Here is a 17,976-nt window from a genome sequence, read left to right as displayed (position 1 = left end):
GTGTTAATCATGATGTCCTATTATCTAAATTGAAGTTATATCGAATAGTAGGAAAAGCTAATGCATTGCTGGAATCCTACCTTCATGGTAGACATCAAAGAGTTGTAACTAATAAGAGGTGCACTCACTCAAATTGGGGTTAGATTGTCAATGGTGTTCCCCAGGGATCGATTTTAGGTACCTTACTGTGTTTGTTATACATTAATCATCTGCCTGATATTATAAAGAGTAAATCAAAACCTATTCTCTTCGCAGATGATACCAGTATTACTGTTAAGAACTCTAATCATGTTGAATATGAAAATATTTAATTTAATTTAATTTAATATTCAAAAATATAAATGAATGGTTCAAGGCTAACTTACTGACATTGAATCTCGATAAAACACATTTTATGCATTTCTCGACTAAGAATAGTAATGCAATGGACATATCTATCATTTATAGTAACAGTCAAATTGCTACAACCCCTGATATTAAGTTCCTTGGTCTGATGATTGATAATACCCTATCATGGAAAGGACACATTGACTGGCTCATGTCCAAACTGGGTTCAGCTTTCTATGCAGTTAGGGCTATTAAACTATATATGTCATTAGAGTCAATTAGATTGGTATATTTTTCATACTTTCATTCTATTATGACATATGGCCTGATTTTCTGGGGTAATTCGCCCCTCTGCATCCATATCTTTAGACTACAGAAGAGGGTAATAAGAGTCATCACCAATTCTAGAAGTAGAGATTCTTGTAGGGAGCTGTTTAAGAGACTAAAGATTCTGCCCCTTTACTCACAGTACATTGTTTTCCATTTTGTTATTTGTTATCCTACGGTTTTACTAGCCTGGAGTAACAGAAATGAAATAAATGAATGAATAAATAATAAATTTGAATACAGAAATTAGAATTTTAACAGTTTTAAATGTGTTAAAGTATATACCGTATGGATTTATGGAGTTAAATATGATGCTGATATTATAAACATAATGTGTCATAGGTGTGTAATTTTTTACTGTATTTTAGTTAATATGGGTATTTTATATGAAATAGTGTAAATACAAGTTTTATAGTAGGTTATTTTTTAAGTATGTCTATTAAATGAAATCTTATTAAATTATTTTGCCCTATAATATTATCTATATTTATAGATCGATGTAAGTGTCTTTGTTTTATTGACTCGTGCAATTTTGTATATGCATGTTGATGTATCTGTATTCAAAAGGACTATTTTCACATCCTGGTTTGTTAACCTGTATGGATATATATGGAAAAATAAAGAATGAATGAATGAATGTGGTCAAAAACAAAGATCTATTTTTATCTAATTCTGAGATTCATACAATCAACACAAGACATAGTAATAACTTCCATTATCCTTCGTGTAACTTAACTGTCTTTCAAAAGGGAACATATTATTTTGGAATTAAAATTTTTAATAAACTTCCACCTAATATAAAAGACCAAGCTCATGAGATTAAAAAATTTAGGTCTACTGTTAAAAGATTCCTATTTTTAAATTTGTTTTATTCATTGGACAAATGTTACAACAGTGACAACAATTAAAGTTTCTGATTTTGTTACGGGTGCTATGCATCTCAAGGTATTTGAGAACAAGTGCTGAGTAGACTATTTGGACCAAAGAGGGTTCAATGGTGCATAATGAGGAGCTTCATAACTTGTACTCTTCACCATATATATAATTAGAATGATCAAGTCAAGGAGAATAAGATGGGCAGGGAATATGGCAAGCTTGGGAAAAAACAGGAATGCATATAGGATTTGGGTGAGAATACCAGAAGGAAAGAAACAATTACAAAGACACAGATGTAGATGGGGCAATAATATTAAAATAAATCTTACAGAAATAGGATGGGGTAGTATGGGCTCAATTCATCTGGCTCAGGATAAGAGCCAGTGGAGAGCTCCTGTGAACACAATAATGTACCTCTGGGTTCATAAAATGTTAGAAAATTCTTGAGCAGCTGAATGACCAGTAGCTCCTCAAGGACTCAGATCCATGGAGTTACTTAGTATCTCAAGTCCATTTGACTTCTACCTAGGCAGACCAGACAGGATGCATGTCTTGGTTTTGCGTTGTTCTTGTAAACTGGGGGAGTTTTGTTGTATATATGGTTTATCTTCTTTTTTATTGTTTTATATTATGAATACCTTGACTTTTTCCTGTGGGAATGGAATGTTTGTTTTGTTTTTTTATCTGTGACTCATTCTATATCCAATGGTTGTTTCCCAGCCTGTATCTGGATCTATTTTGAATTTGAAATAAATGAAATGAAATAGTAGGAATGTAACTTTTTACGTTCACTCCAAGCATGCATTTTCTCATTGTAATTGCCTTCCTACAATGATCACAACTTGACCTCTAACACATTAGTCCGAATTACAAGCATTATGAGTTCTGTGTTTCAGAATATTTAGCACAAGATTTCAGTTGATCTCAGGCTTATAAACATGACTTTTATGAAATGTCTCCCCTTTCCATAAATGTGCCAAACTACAAACTGGGCTATCATATGTCACAACTACATGACATTATAGCTTCATGACAAATAATAATCAGAAAATGTCTTAATGCCTTAAATGAAGGTCTCAATATGTGTGCCAGACATTCCAAATTTATAGAACACATCTATGGAGAAGCTATATGAAACATCATTATCTAAGATGTCAAGATCTAAGACTAAAAACAAATCACTACAGTGAACATACTAGGATATAACTGAAAATTAGCAATGTCTGAAATAATGTATCATATTTGATTTGTATTATGCATTTTAATTCTGGAAGTCAACATTTTAAATGAGAAAGTATAACACATCGAACAGAAACAATTATGGAATTGTAAGACTGAAAATATATTTCAGAAAAATGTTCAATGACACATGACAAAGTAGAGCAAAAATGTTTAAAACAGAAGTAAGATGTCCCTATTTCCTCAACTGTCACCAGATTTATCAGTCTGATTTTCATTTACCCTTTCACCAAGATAGCAGTTGCTAACCTATGCAAGTACTGTACTGTTCCCCTCCTCCCCCATAACAATTGGCATCAAATATGTTTCAGTTTGACAGTTCACTGATAATTTCATTTAGCCTTGCCCAAATGCTCTCTGAGAAGTTTTTCCAACTTGCGAGAATCCTCAGCAAATTTACGAATACCCTCAGATAGCTTGTCAGAAGCCATCTGATCCTCATTCAGCAGCCAGCGGAATGTCTTCTCATCCATGGTGATCCTTTCAACATCAGTCTTACGAGCTGCAAAGAAAATTAATGTCTTACAGATGTGAACTCACTGCAGAATTGTGATGCATGGACAAATTCAATTTTCACATGGTGATCTGGGTTTGGCAGTGAGTAGTTTTCCAAGTGGATACAGACACTTCAGAGGAATATACCTGTACTGTCTCTTTATTCGTGGTCAATATGTGCTCCAGCAAGTAACTGGCTGTTATATAAGTAAGTTGCAAGGAAGATGATCACCACATCTGTTAAAACTCCTATGCATACTGGCTTTTGGGATGAAAAGTAAAAGTAAGTAAAGGTATCTCTGCAACGGGCCATGGAGGCCCGAAGGGCCAAGAGATGCTGAGGTTCCCACATTTTCTAGACAATCAGCTCACAGATGGGGCCAAGGTTATCAGCCCTACGCGCCAACCACCCTTTACCCCCAAGAATATTCATGGTACTCAATTCTGTTAGAGGCTGGGTCGAACCCAGGGCCATAGTGTGGCTGGAAAGATTAGGTCAACAGAAAGAAATCCAATGACCTCATCGGGACTTGAACCCATGACCTTCCAGCTTGTACCACTGTGCCTCAACCAACTATGCTACCACATGCCCCTGGCTTTTGGGATACTTCATTTCATTCATCAGTAATCTGTCAGATGACAGGTCCACAGCCTCTTCCAAAACAGTTTCTCCACTTAATGCGATCTTCTGTTTTTGGAAAGAGACTATCCAGGAAAAGTGATAATGTGGTAGTTTTTCCATTTGCTTTCCACATCGCAGTACAACAGCCGTTCAAACCACTCTGGTCACGCCTGTTGCTATACGAACTTGAACATCTCGAGCATCATTTTCTCTGTGCTTCAAGTCGCCGCTGATGACGCTGCTTCCGGCATCAGTTTTCGGTGTCTCTCTTCGTCTGATGCCTACCCTTTGACCTGTCCAGCAAGGGAGGCCCTGCCAGTAGCTACGCTACCGCTGGTATAGCTCTCAGGGTCCTTGGCATACTCAAACACCCTCACCACGATAAGGTGGAGACACCAACGAGGGGTTGGGATACTTACCTAAAGTTTATTACACAATTCTCACTTACAACACACAAAAATCAAGTCCATCTTTGAACCTAATTACAGAATTATGAGCAGTTTCCATAACATCTATTTTAACAGTGTTCTTTATGTGTCATTTCCTATAAAAACTTCTGCATACTTTGTTTCCCCTGAGTATTTTACTCATTACTATATTTAAAACTCAACTATCTCCAATTAAACGGTATTTTCAACTTCACACATGGCACGTTACTGCAGGTTATGTTAACCTTTAACAGCCGAATGTTATATACAGAATGTCCCAGGAGGAATGTGCCAGACTTCAGGAGGGTGTTCCTTATGTTAAAGTATGTCGATATAACCCAAAACACCTTTGTCCAAAGTTGAACAGTTACAGAGACAATGGCCCGAGAAAAGTGTGGTCTTCTGGCAGGTCCACACACTGTACTTGTCAGCTGACAAGTCTTATCGATGTTTGTCCTTGAGTGTGGTGATGACGGCTTATACCAGAATGTGCAGTCAGCCATGTTACATCAGTGCTTGCCATTGATGTGTCATGTATAGTGCTTGGAACCTCAAGAACAATTATGATATGGCGTGCAAGTTTTTTGTAGTTCAATTTAATGGCTTCATGTCACTCACAAGTTAGTTTTATGTTATGTACATTATTAACATTACAGAAACCACATATTCCTGCCAGTTTTAATATGTATTTGGTAATCAACAAGTGTGTAACACCTGTCAAAGTTTCACACTTCTCTGGCCATTATCTCCGTAACCGTTCAATTTTGGACATAGGTGTTTTGGGTTATATTGGCATACTTTAACATAAGGAACACCCTCCCAAAGTCTGGCACAATCCTCCTGGGACACCCTGTATATATGCAGCAAGCAGCACCCCGAATTGGCCAAATGTTATATACATATGTGGCAGGACACATGCTCTCTTTGGGAGTGCTGACAGTTTGACCTTGGGTTTGAAACCAAAACAAACTTACGTGAAGTCATGTCAGTGGTTCATTCCTTAGCTCTGAACAAAGAAATCGTTTATCATGGTACTGGTTTCGGTACTATTTACGTTTAGATATGACTGTTTATGACCTGGTCAGCCAAATATAACCCACCTTTGTTTCGAGAACTGATGAGGAAATATATCGGTGCTTGCATATGAGTGCTTCCAGAGCCTTCAAGGAAGTCTGACGCATTCAAGGATTGGTTTTCAGTGGCCAATTATCAGTCAGGAAGTCAGTCTCGGATTGTCTAATATTTCTTTATCAGTCAGAATGTCAGTGTCAGACTGTCATATATTTCATTATATATCATTTTTATTTTGCGTCTTGGAAGAGGTATAAACCCACTGAGCCAGTATTACTTTGTGGGTAAAAGGCATCTTCGTCACTGTGACTTTCGGTATCAGTGTCAGACTGGCACCCTTTTCGACTAGTATTATAATTACTTTGCATCACTATTTTGCGAGTATTACTAATAGGTGAGTGTGTCGCTTTGTCAATCAACATAATTTATTCGATTTTGCTAGAACCCTCCTCCCCCAAGATGATTCTTCAATCGCACAAGGCGAATATCAAGGTCAGTGGCGTTTCTTGGGGGGAGGCCAAGGTTACCTGGGGCCCAACTGAGCCGACTGGAGGTGAAACATTCACAACACTGGCCAACCAAAGGGAAACAAAGACGTCGTGTGTTTCACTAAATAAGAAAAGCAGGAGCACGCTCTTCTATTGCAAAAAGTGTAATGTTGCTCTGTGTGAGGTGCACTGCTTCGAGAAGTGCTACGTGCATCAATGTGAGTATCGTAAACTGTGAAGTGACGCAGTTAAAACTCTTCTACAGTCTGAACAAAATATCACTGTATATAGTGTGATTATATTTACAATATCACCCAGTCTCAATGGTGAATATCATGGTCAGTGGCGTTTCTTGGGGGAGGCCAAGGTTACCTGGGGCCCAATTGAGTCGACTGGAGGTGAAACATTCACAACACTAGCCTACCAAAGGTAAACATAAGACATCGTGTGTTTCGCTAAATAAGAAAAGCAGGAACACGCTCTTCTATTGTAAAAAGGGTGATGTGTATCGTAAACTGTGAAGTGATGCAGTTTGAACTTGTGTACAGTCCGAACAAAATATTATTGTATATAGTGTGATTATATTTACAATATCACCATGATTCAAGGTTGAAGAAAAAACAATGGGTAAGTCCTTTGGAATTTCATAACATATAAAATAAAGATTATATTTTGCATTTCATGACAAAATGATCACAGTTAATTTTCGTTTGTAAAAATTGCTCTTTTGTGTATATGTAGAAAATTTTATTGTCTTTCAGATTGTTTTTAGTTTGTATTTCTGCATAGAACAGAAAATATGTGTTTTTTTCTGAAGTTTGCAGTGTTAATTAATTAGGGTGATTTAAATACCAGGTGCAGAGGGCTGCCAGCATTTTAAAAGTCCATACATTGAAGGTTAAATGCTAATATGATACAATACAAATAAGACCCATGAGACAAGCGTCACCCAATTTCTATCTCCAGAGTTCTGAGAATGATACAGAATGAGGTTCTGCTTCAAATTTAAAGAAACCTCAACATAAAATTCTATATATTTTTAATTTAAAATTCAATCATCATCATACAGAAAGAAACATTAAACATACCAGACTTCTCTGTAAGAAACTGATATAATTCCTCATTGCTTGAATCAAGCTCTTCAAGCAGCTTGGGGCTGATAGTCAGTAAGTCACATCCTGCCAATGCTTTTATCTCACCTAAAATGAAAACATCAGCTATACAGGATGCAATGTCAAAGAATTTAATATGAAATTTGTGCAACTTTCAGAATTACTAACAAAATAGGTACATCAAGTAAGATTTTTCATTAAACTAACACTATTTTCATGAAGCATTAACACTTTGCAGCTACAATTATGCTTATTGCATGCAGATGTAAGTGTTAAGTCATGGAATTTGTGACTTTATCACAAGTCACAACATGGCTCAGAAAGTGTAACATTTTGTACAGAGCACATGAGAAGCTTTTCCATGTGACCTCAGGCCCATATACTAATGGATTATAGATTTTTCAAGAGCCATACAGAAGTTGTTGGATTGGAGGTTCTCCCAACAGTGACTACAAAGAGCACCCAATTCATTATTTTGACTGTAATTTCACACAGTAATCTACTTGAACTATGGACTGACTCACATAGCAGTGTCCAAGGCCTCACACTTGGTAGTGATTATCACACATTGTGTTTCAACCTTGAACAATCACAGGTGAAAAAGAGGAACCGTACTTCTTGCAAATTACTTAAGTAAAAGTGATGAGTGTCGTATTTGCCTTCATCAAAGTCATTAAAGGAGAACCTGATTATGCAACTGCAAGCATTGCAAATAAGAATTTCATAATCATGCTGAAACAACTCAATAGAATGAAGCAATTCATTACAAAAATTAAACAATATACTTACCCACAAAAGACACTGGATATCCCTTAAAAATTTTAAGAAAAATACCTGAAATTGTGGTTTGTCTTCATGAAATTAATTAAAAAATGTAATACTATAGGGATGGTTGTGGACCAAGTCTCCTTACCTACACATAACACATTTTCTGTCTTATTCAGCAACCTCTTGATGCAAGACAAGAACTAATATAGTCAAACCCAAATTCAATAACCTAAATGTTAAATTCTCTCAATTTAATACTTTCCTCAGTTCAGTGCTCAGATCCACTTCTCCCTAAAGAAACCTTAAATGGAAGTTTTACTGGATATCATTTTCAAGCTATCAGATGGCAGAATGATACAGTATTTATCAAGGTCCAATATGTTCATCAGGAAAGAACCTGGACATTTTTAAAAATGCATCAGCATATAACTGTGTTGTAACCATGGAGGGATAAAAATCCAAGTAACTGAGCTGGCACTCAACATGTTTTACCTAAACTTCCATGGTTCAACTGTTTAACTCACCAACATTTCTGAAGGACGCTCCCATGACAACCGTCTTATATCCAAACTTCTTGTAGTAGTTGTATATCTTTGTAACAGATACAACTCCTGGGTCTTCATAAGGTTCAAATGTCTTCTGACCTGTATTTGCTACATACCAATCAAGAATTCGACCCACAAATGGCGAAATGAGTGTAACTCCTGCTTCAGCGCAGGCCACAGCTTGGCAGAAGGCAAATAATAATGTCAAGTTGCAGTGGATTCCATAAGTTTCTTCCAGTTCTCTGTTACAAAATCAAAATGTAATAATGGCAAACTGTTGTATTACACATACATGTTGGCTAAACCTAAGATTACAGATTAAATTCTCTTACTTTGCAGCTTGTATCCCTTCCCATGTGGACGCAAGTTTAATGAGGATTCGGTCTTTCTTGATACCTTGCTCCTCGTACAGCTGAATCAAACGCCTAGCCTTTTGTATACTGCCTTCTTTGTCAAATGACAGCCTTCAAAGAGAAATTAAAACATCTTCAAATCAGAGACTAGAGACTCTCAAGGCAATGAGTCTTCTAGGATTCGGAACAGTGTAGTTCAGCAGACAGGCACCAATTTTTCGGAGGAACCTGCTACCCCCATTTTCAAGACAGAAGAGTGGATGGAAGCAGCAGGTACATCCAAAACAATACCTGTATAAGAAACCACACAGCAACACATCCAAGAAGACTGTAGCCTTATCTTTAAATCTGCCAGTAAATAAATTTGTAATCTCCATCCTTAACTTGATTCAGAACACAGTGACATGTTCAGTTACTGCAAGTTTTGATGAATGTACAAAAATCTCACCTAGCATCCACTTCTGTAGAGACTCGTCCAGGAACAATTTTCAGAATCTCGGTTCCAAAGAGGACAAACAGCTTGTCTGATGCAGCCTCTAGCTGTTCAGCTGGTGTGCTAGAATAAGAGTCAAATGTATGGTCAATGCNGCTTTCTTCATAGTCACCGCCGTGAAAGCCTCAAATCTTACATAAGTTCAATGCATTTGAATTGTTTGGATAAAGTTATTAACATTACTTCCCCACACGCTACTGCATTGTGGTGCTTAATGAAGCACAGACAACTTTACAGTGCCTGTCACCTAAAAAGTTCTAAATGTGAAGTGACCTTTAGCTGGACCTTGAATTTTCTATTGCATTTATAACTAAATTTAAATCACTACATCAAGACTGCAAAGATCATATTCCAAAATGTAGCACACAAAATACCCAATGATATTTACAGTTTATTAAGCAAGTTTATATACAGCATTTCAGTAAAACACAAAATTTATTATATAAAACAAATAAAATTCATATTTCAACAGCATAATACTACACAACACTGAATTACAATATAATCTTTGAAACAGCTTATAGAATATATGGAAAGGTCTATTTATGGGCCTTATTAAAAGGAGGCTGTGTAACTAATCAATATGCCTAAAAATCAAAGTGACTGCAGATGTTTTGCAAAAATCAAAATTTGAACAATGGTTTCAAGAAAGAATGTTTATGACCTTAATTTTTTTTAAATTCGCTTAGTGGGGGGTGGAGTCCAACTGGGTCCAGTTGGCACGGTGGCCACTAATTGGCCTATTGTAGTGTGCACCGTGTGATTATGATGATGGAGAATTTGGTGGAATGAAGATTGTCAGGGGAAACCGAAGTACTTGGAGAAAACCTGCCCCAGTGCCACCTTGTCCACCACAAATCCCACTTGACTAGACCCAGAACCAAAACCGGGCCGCCGCAGTGGGAAGCCAGCGACTAACCGCTTGAGCTATGGCACGGCCTTAATGACCTCATGTAAAATAGGATTTCTTATGAATCAATATGGCTTAAAACAGGAACTGCCCAGCAACTTTTAATGAAAGTTTCAAATGTCAAATTTTATGAGTAATTTCAATTTTTTGAGGTAAGTGAAATGCAGATGGTACAGTATGTAATCATGATGTCAAGTTATATTATTTTAAAATGCAGGACTATAAATATAATCAGTTCATACACTGGTCATGGGTTGTGGCATAGCTTAGGCAGTTAATCACTGGCTTCCCACCGCAGCAGCCTGGGTTCAAGCCCAGGTCAGGTCATGTGGGATTTGTGGTGGACTCTTCTTAGAGTACTTCATTTTCCCCTGTCAATCTTCATTCCATCAACTGCTCCAAAATCACCATCATCTATCATCTGGAGCTGGTACAATAGGCAAACTAGTGGCCGATGTACTAAGTGGACTCAGCGTCACCCCACCCCAAGAAAAAACTACACTGGTCATGCTTCTTCTCAATGTTACTTATCAAATCAATATACGTCAGAGGTTATCAAGCAGATAAGTGACCAATAAAGTTCACTACAGTAATACAACATGAGGTCAAGGCCAATTAATTTTATACTAAAATAACATAATCCATACCACACTGTTACTAAGAGCTTCTACAATGTCACCATTATGGACAGACTGCAAGTTACTACACCAATCATGTCCTCCTCCCTGCTCCACTTGTATATTTGGGAGGTGCATGGCTTCATCTTGGTTGGGTCCTCAATATATTTTCCAATTTATCAAGAAATCCAAGTAATCATTCTTCCATTTGATGCTATAAAGTATCAGCTACTTACAGCATTGTTAAATAAACAATAAATAAGTAATATGCAACCCCCCTTAATATTCAATTTTAGTGATCCTAAATCAATAATCTTGCTATTACACTTGTCCTATGTAAGGTTTTACACAATTTAATGTTCAAATTCATTGCTCCCCAAAGAAACCCTAAACGGGGGTTATTAACTAACTCCATGGAGCCGAGTCCTTCCTGAGAAGACAACAGCAGCTCATAATTTCCCAGTATTTTATGAAACCCAAAGGCTCATTCCTGTGTTCACTAAAACCTGCCACTTGTCCCTGTCCTGAGACAGATAGATCCAGTCCATGCCACACCATAGTAAAGCACACCATAGCACACATAGTAAAGAATAGCAGCGGCACGCACACAGAAAGACTACACAGGATAACACCTATACAGTGTGGAAACAAGAACTAGCCGCTGCAGCACTTCAAACACAGGGCGAATAACCCTAACAATTTTAAAATTTTAAAATTTGGACAAGAATTTAAAGTTTTAAAATTAGAACTAAAGATTTTATTATGGTGCTATTACAATAAACTCAAAATTAACGTGTGTGAAATAATCTACGGGTGGACAGCTATCAACGAAGTAGAAGTTGATAATGACAGGGAGAGTGTTTTAGATGTTAAATTTTGAACTGGGTGCAGTGTGACAGCGACGTGAGTGTTATACACCTGATGATGGCCGTCTGAGGCCAAAACATGTAGTGTAGGGAGCAAGATCAAAGACACAGAATATATTGTTTGCACTTGAGACGGAGTTTATATCATTTACACCATCCTATTTATCTAAGATCCATTTTAATATTGAAAACTCTTTTTACACTGCTGAAGAGTATCTTGATGGGAATAATAAATTTGATCTTAGGGTATCCCAGTAATTATAGCTTTGTATTTTAGTTTAAATTCATTAATTTCTTATATATATATATATATATTAATTGTTATTTACTTATGTTAAGACAATATTATGTAATATACTGATAATTTCTATATCCAATGGTTATGTACCTGAATGGATGGATGAATAATAAAATAAATAAATAAATCCCCTCACCTACACTTGTGTCTTCCTATTGGTCTCTTTCCCTCTGGCTTTCCCACCTAAATCATACATACATTCCTCTTCACCCCCATGCATGCCACACACCCTGCCCATCTCAACCTCCTTGACTTGATTATTCTTACTGTATTTGGCAAAAAGCACAAGTTATTAAACTCCTCATTATGCAGTTTTCTTCAGCCTCCTATTACTTCAGCCCACTTGGCCCATATAATGAAATGGGGTTAACAATGTGAATAAATAAAACTGTTCTCCCTTCATACCTCAGTCACATTCCATAACCAGAATAATACTAGTAAAGTTAGGCTGACAAATGTATTCATGGCATACATATGATGTTCCATGCTACATTAATCAAATCCATACCGGTATAAATATGATTCTCACAACTCACTTTCCACTTTTGCGGCCATACTCCACAGCTTTTGTGATAAGATGTTTATATTGTGGCATGTTGGCAGCTGATAGCATGAGTGATGGGTTTGTGGTGGCATCAGTGGGTTTGTATTGCTTCATGGCTATGCAAATAAGAATTCATTATTACTACATTTTACCAACCGCACATAAGGTAAAAGGTACAAGCGACAAGCTGTCAGCTTTACAGACACAATATATTTCTGCTGTTATTAAGCAAGCCATGCACCTGAACAAGCCTAAATCTGATTTAAAAGTATGTGAAGTCATGTTACAGGATTTGCTCAGAATATTCAATATGTCTTGCAAGGTCAAGAGCAGGGCTTATATTAGACTACTGCAGAAGTAAATGATTAACTTTTTGCAAATTGTATTTTGGAGAACCATTTTCAATGTTATTACCTCAAGATTCGTTTTATAAACATTCCTGCCTCTCTAAAATATGATACTGCTGCTGCTCATATCCTTCAGTGATAATTAACTAGTTCCATGGAATAGAGTCCTTCTTGAAGAACTGATAGTTCAGCTAGATAAGATAATTCCAATACTTATGGAACATTACTCACAAGAGTAAACCACATGACCAAATTCTGAACTATATAAAACCCAGTGCACAACCTCCTATCCTGTTTCTGTTAGATTCATTTTTAAAGGCATCCTTGAGTTCTTCCAAGTGACCTCTTTCCTTAAGGTCTTCCTACCAAAATTTTGTGTGAATTCCTCTTCTCTCCCATCCATATTAAATGCCCCACCTATAAATCCTCCTTGATTTAATCATCCTAATATTGCCTGGCAAAAGTACAAATTATGGAGCTCCTCATTATGCAATTTTCTCCAGATTTCTGTAACTTCCTCCTTCTTAGGTCCATACAGTCTCCTCAGCACCCCGTTTTATTCATCCAAGTTCAAAGACCTGTATACTCTATCTTGTATAATTCAATATTACATTTTCCTTAAAGAAGAGATTCTCCCCTGATGTACATACCACTCAATTTACAATATTAGGCTATGACAAAATTTTAAAAATGACCTCAGATAAAGAGAACCTTAGAGTTCTTGCTGAATTTCAATTCTTCACTATATACCAATGCAAAAGTTCATACGTGAAATTTCTTCTATAATATTATTTTCAATTCATACTAACATTTTATAAAATTAAAATTAAGAAAACCTTGTAAGCTATATCAAGCTGAATCACTTGTTGCACTAATGAGTTAATGGCATTCATTATGCGAATTATACACTTCTGCTTATAAAACACTGCACTGAACTCTTCTTTCTGGCCCAGTAATCCCTAATTCAGCCCTCTAACATTTGCACGCCCATGTTCTAGAAGAAGCTGTAACGAGACTGGCAGCGAGACCCCATGGAGACCAAAACATGATCCTCAGAAAAACAACATAATGAGCAAGAACTACATAGACTTTAGAGAGAAAGAATTACTCTTTTACCTATATTCAATTTACAACAAAACATTTCAGGATGTATATATGCCTAAAAAAACATCAGGAATCATCTGAGAAGATTTTAGCACTAATATACTACTTCAGAAATATCAAGGTCAAAGGTTTATATATGATACTGAAAATTAACTTACGATAAATTCTAACATGTGACATACTAATGGGAAAACCTACTTTAACACTAAAGAACTCTTCATTTTCCCAAAAATTTATTTATGGGTTTCCTATGATTCTCAGAATAAACAGCCATAATCTCCCTTGATTGCTTTATCTTGTTGGTCTTCGTGCTAGACATATAAAGTTTTCTGTATGCTGAGACTGAATTTTTAAATAATGTTTAGATGAATTTCAGGCTTCAAGGACTTGAATATAACTAATTTAAACATGTTTATTCAGAGTGGTGGAATTACGAATATAATCTTTCCACAAGGTAAAGCAAATGTACTGTATAGGTGAAATGCTTATCACTTGTTTGCATCCCCCATTCCCTCCTGTACTATATTTTAAATCTAAACTATCTTGATTTTCATGACTTTTCATTTACATATATTATTCTGTCTTTCTAATGCCGTTAGATACTCACTGCCTCAGGTCATTCTTCTGGGAGACTGTAATTTTGCATGACATGAATTGCCTAACGGCATAGAAGTGGCGTTAATTACCTTAATATCTTCAATCTGATGTAAATAGTGCTTATTGTGTCTTCCTAAGTAAGTTTCATAAGTATTTTTTGCACTTCTTCCCTTTAAAAAGAGTTTTTAATAAGAAAGGGAAAAAATCAAGTTGGATCACACAAGGGATAAAGGTGTCTAGACAGAGGCTGCAACTTTTACGTTTGTTAAAAAGAAAGATGTCCCTTATAGTTCACGCTTTGAAGTGAATAAAGAAATATCAGAGAATTTATAAGAAAGTAATTTATGTTGCCCGTCAAAGAGAAAATGGCCGAATTATTAAAAGGTCAGTCAAAAATTCAAAAACTCTATGGCAAATAATAAAAAAGGAGTCAGGAAATAATTTTACAGAAATAGAAAATATTTCTTTAGAAACAGACTCTAAGTTAGCTACAAACCCACAGGATGTATCCCAAAAATTTAATGATTTTCTGTAAATAGCGTAGACAAGCTAATACATTTAAATAAAAATTGTATAATTGACCATGTCACTACAAATGATGCGATACAAAATCCAAATGTATTATTTCTTGCTCCTGTTACTGAAGAAGTTTTTCAGGTTACTAGTAAATTAAAAACGAAAATTTCAGCACCCAGATATGATAATTAAACAGTGTATCCAAACCATAAAAAACCTTTGACTTTTATATTTAATCTGTCACTAAGTTCTGGCATTTTTCCAAATCAAATGATGATTGCAAAAGATCGACCTATTTTTAAGAAAGGTCAGAAACAAAATATTTCAAATTACAGACCAATCTCAATTTTTTCTGTTTTTTTTTCCAAAAATTCTTGAAACATTGATGTACAATAGGGTTGTAAATTTCTTAAATAGATTCAATTTGATATCAAATGCTCAAAATGGCTTTAGAAAAAATAAATCCACGTTTACGGCAATTCAAACTTTCAATGGAGAAATTCAGAAAACACTAGATAATAAACAACTGGCCTTTGGTATATTGGATCTATCAAAGGCTTTTGATGTTAATAATCATAACTTGCTGCTCGCAAAGTTGGAACCGTATGGACTGAGAGGAATATCTCATGCATGGATGAGATCATATCTTACAGACAGATCACAGTTTGTTGAAATTCACTATATAGATCAAAAGACTTCTAAAATGAAGACAGTTACCTCATCCCTTAAAGCAATTAAATATGGTGTACCTCAAGGTTCTGTTTTGGGACCCCTTTTATTCCTATTATTTATAAATGATCTGCCCCAAGTTATACATAATGCAGACGTAGTACTATTTGCTGATGATACAAATACATTGATTACTGGAAAAAATATTTTATCACTAAATGAAAAAAATCAAAATGTAAAGAATCAATTAGAAAAATGGTTTTATGAAAATTGTTTAATAATAAACATGAATAAGTCAAAGGTATTATTCTTTTGAGGAAATAGATCTATTCCAAGTACCAGACCCCCTTTTTATATAAATAATAAGGAGGTGGTTTGTTCAGTGGATGTAGAATTTTTGGGTATTTGCATTACTGAAGATTTAAGTTGGGCAACCCACACCCAATATGAGTGTCAAAAACTTAGCAAGACTACCTACTTAATAAAATCCCTATGGGACTCAGTGAGCCAAACTGTTTTAAGAAGTGTGTATCTTGCAAAATTTGAATCTGTGTTGAAATACAGTATTATTTTGGGGGGTTGGGGTGCAAAAGGACTCTGAAACTTTATTTAAACTGCAGAAAAAATGTGTAAGGGTGATAAAAGGTGTTAAAAATAGAGTTTCCTGTAGAAATTTGTTTCATGAATTAAAGATTTTAACTCTTACTTCCTTATATATTTTTCAGATCCTATGTTTTATAACAAAAAATAAGATCTATACCACCCAGTATTCTGATGTTCATGGCTATAACACTATTCACAAACACAATTTGTATGTACAATTTTGTAATACTGAGTGGAGCAAGAGAGGGGTGATTAGTATGGGAACCAAAATATTTAAGGGCCTTCCAACTGAATTAAAGAATGCAATAAATTTTAATGTTTTTAAGAAGCTTAAGAATTATTTATTGTGCAATGTCTTCTATTCTCTTCAAGAATTTTTTAATAATTTTTGACATGGACTGCTTGTTGATAAATCTGTCTGTATATTTCTATGCCTTTTTTGTAGTATTTACTATTATTATTAAGTGTTGACGTAAACTGCTTGTTAATAAATCTGTCTATATGTTTAAAATGTTCTTATGTTTTTTTTTTTGGAGTATTTATGATTTTTAAATTACGTTAAAAATGTATTTTGAAAGGTATTGCTGTATTATAGTGATGAATCACTGTGTGAATGTTATGTTATTTTTGATGTGAGGTTGTTGATATCTGACATGTCCAATTGTAATTCTCTACAGCTATGGACGAAATAAATAATAATAGCAATAATAACCTTCGAAATCTCCAGTATCTGCCACAACAGTGGTAAAATTCTTCAACTGCGTAAGAGAACTAGGCATTTTCTTCTTTGCTTGAGGTTCACTTTCCGTCATCACCCTACCTTCGAATTAAATGAAATGACAGAAACTGTTGGCTTTTAATCAACCTACGTAGAAACCTACTTAACGTAAACCTCTATGAACTCCACAAGCTTCAACTACAGAGATTAATTGGCAGGAGTACCAATATTAAATTTTAACATTCCTAATACGTATACATGCCTGAACATATTACACGAAACAAACTCCTAGCAGATTGCAACAATAACGAATTTCTTATTTTTGCTATAAGTTTATTGTATCACTGTTTCAGAGTGCTTCTTATGAACGATTTAATAAATTATAAAATACTACATCCACTTTCCACTGTTTATAGCATTGCTTATGACAATCGGTCAGTAGGAATATCATTGTGATTGGTATGTTGTTTATGACCTCGCGATCGCTCGCGATAGGTAGCTCGAGATCTCGAGATGCTAGAGATGTTGCAAGTTAGGCAGTGATGGGGAAGTAAAAAGGGAGACCTTAGCCGTTTAATTAATTTCGTTGTCTCTGTAAAAAAAAACTAAAACGGAAGACAGGAAACTGTAAACACAAACTCATTTTGCCTTCTACATAAGTTGTGTCAGTCAGGTTCCTTCCCTATGTAGTCTGTTTGCAATATACCATGATAATGTATAGACAAATTGACTTTGCTTACTGCAATGATTGGGCGTGTCAAGTTTCTTCCCTGTGTAGTCTGCAATATCCCATAATAAAAGCCACGGCTTGTATAACAAGCCCCCCACCCCCACCCAGGTAAATAGGTTGACAAATTTATCACAACATCTTGCAAAAATGGCCACTGTTGTTAAGACGTAAAGAGTCACATTTGTATCTGAACTCTGGCTGGGATTGTGACCTGTACTTTGTTAGTTTCCTCCTCAGTATGCCTGGTTACCTTCTTGTTAGATGTGTTTCCATTCCTAGACTTGTTGCTTGCCTTGCATACCATATGATCTAC

The 17,976-nt window shown here is 35.6% G+C and overlaps 1 protein-coding gene across 1 annotated transcript; it reads right to left on the bottom strand.

Annotated features, from left to right (window-relative positions):
* Positions 1-2,759: 2,759 nt before the first annotated feature.
* Positions 2,760-17,152, bottom strand: LOC111861315 (transaldolase). Its single transcript, XM_023845775.2, has 7 exons — positions 16,928-17,152; positions 12,372-12,495; positions 9,100-9,207; positions 8,631-8,762; positions 8,278-8,540; positions 6,962-7,072; positions 2,760-3,271 (listed from the first exon to the last, which is right to left on the bottom strand). The coding sequence occupies exons 1-7, from the start codon at positions 17,025-17,027 to the stop codon at positions 3,102-3,104; spliced, it is 1,008 nt and encodes a 335-aa protein (XP_023701543.1). The 5' UTR covers positions 17,028-17,152; the 3' UTR covers positions 2,760-3,101.
* Positions 17,153-17,976: the final 824 nt, after the last annotated feature.

This window comes from Cryptotermes secundus, unplaced genomic scaffold (assembly GCF_002891405.2).
Source record: "Cryptotermes secundus unplaced genomic scaffold, Csec_1.0 scaffold158, whole genome shotgun sequence".
Taxonomy (NCBI): domain Eukaryota; kingdom Metazoa; phylum Arthropoda; class Insecta; order Blattodea; family Kalotermitidae; genus Cryptotermes; species Cryptotermes secundus.
The sequence above is the reverse complement of the archived record's forward strand: the minus strand, read 5'-3'. Positions and strand labels throughout refer to the sequence as shown.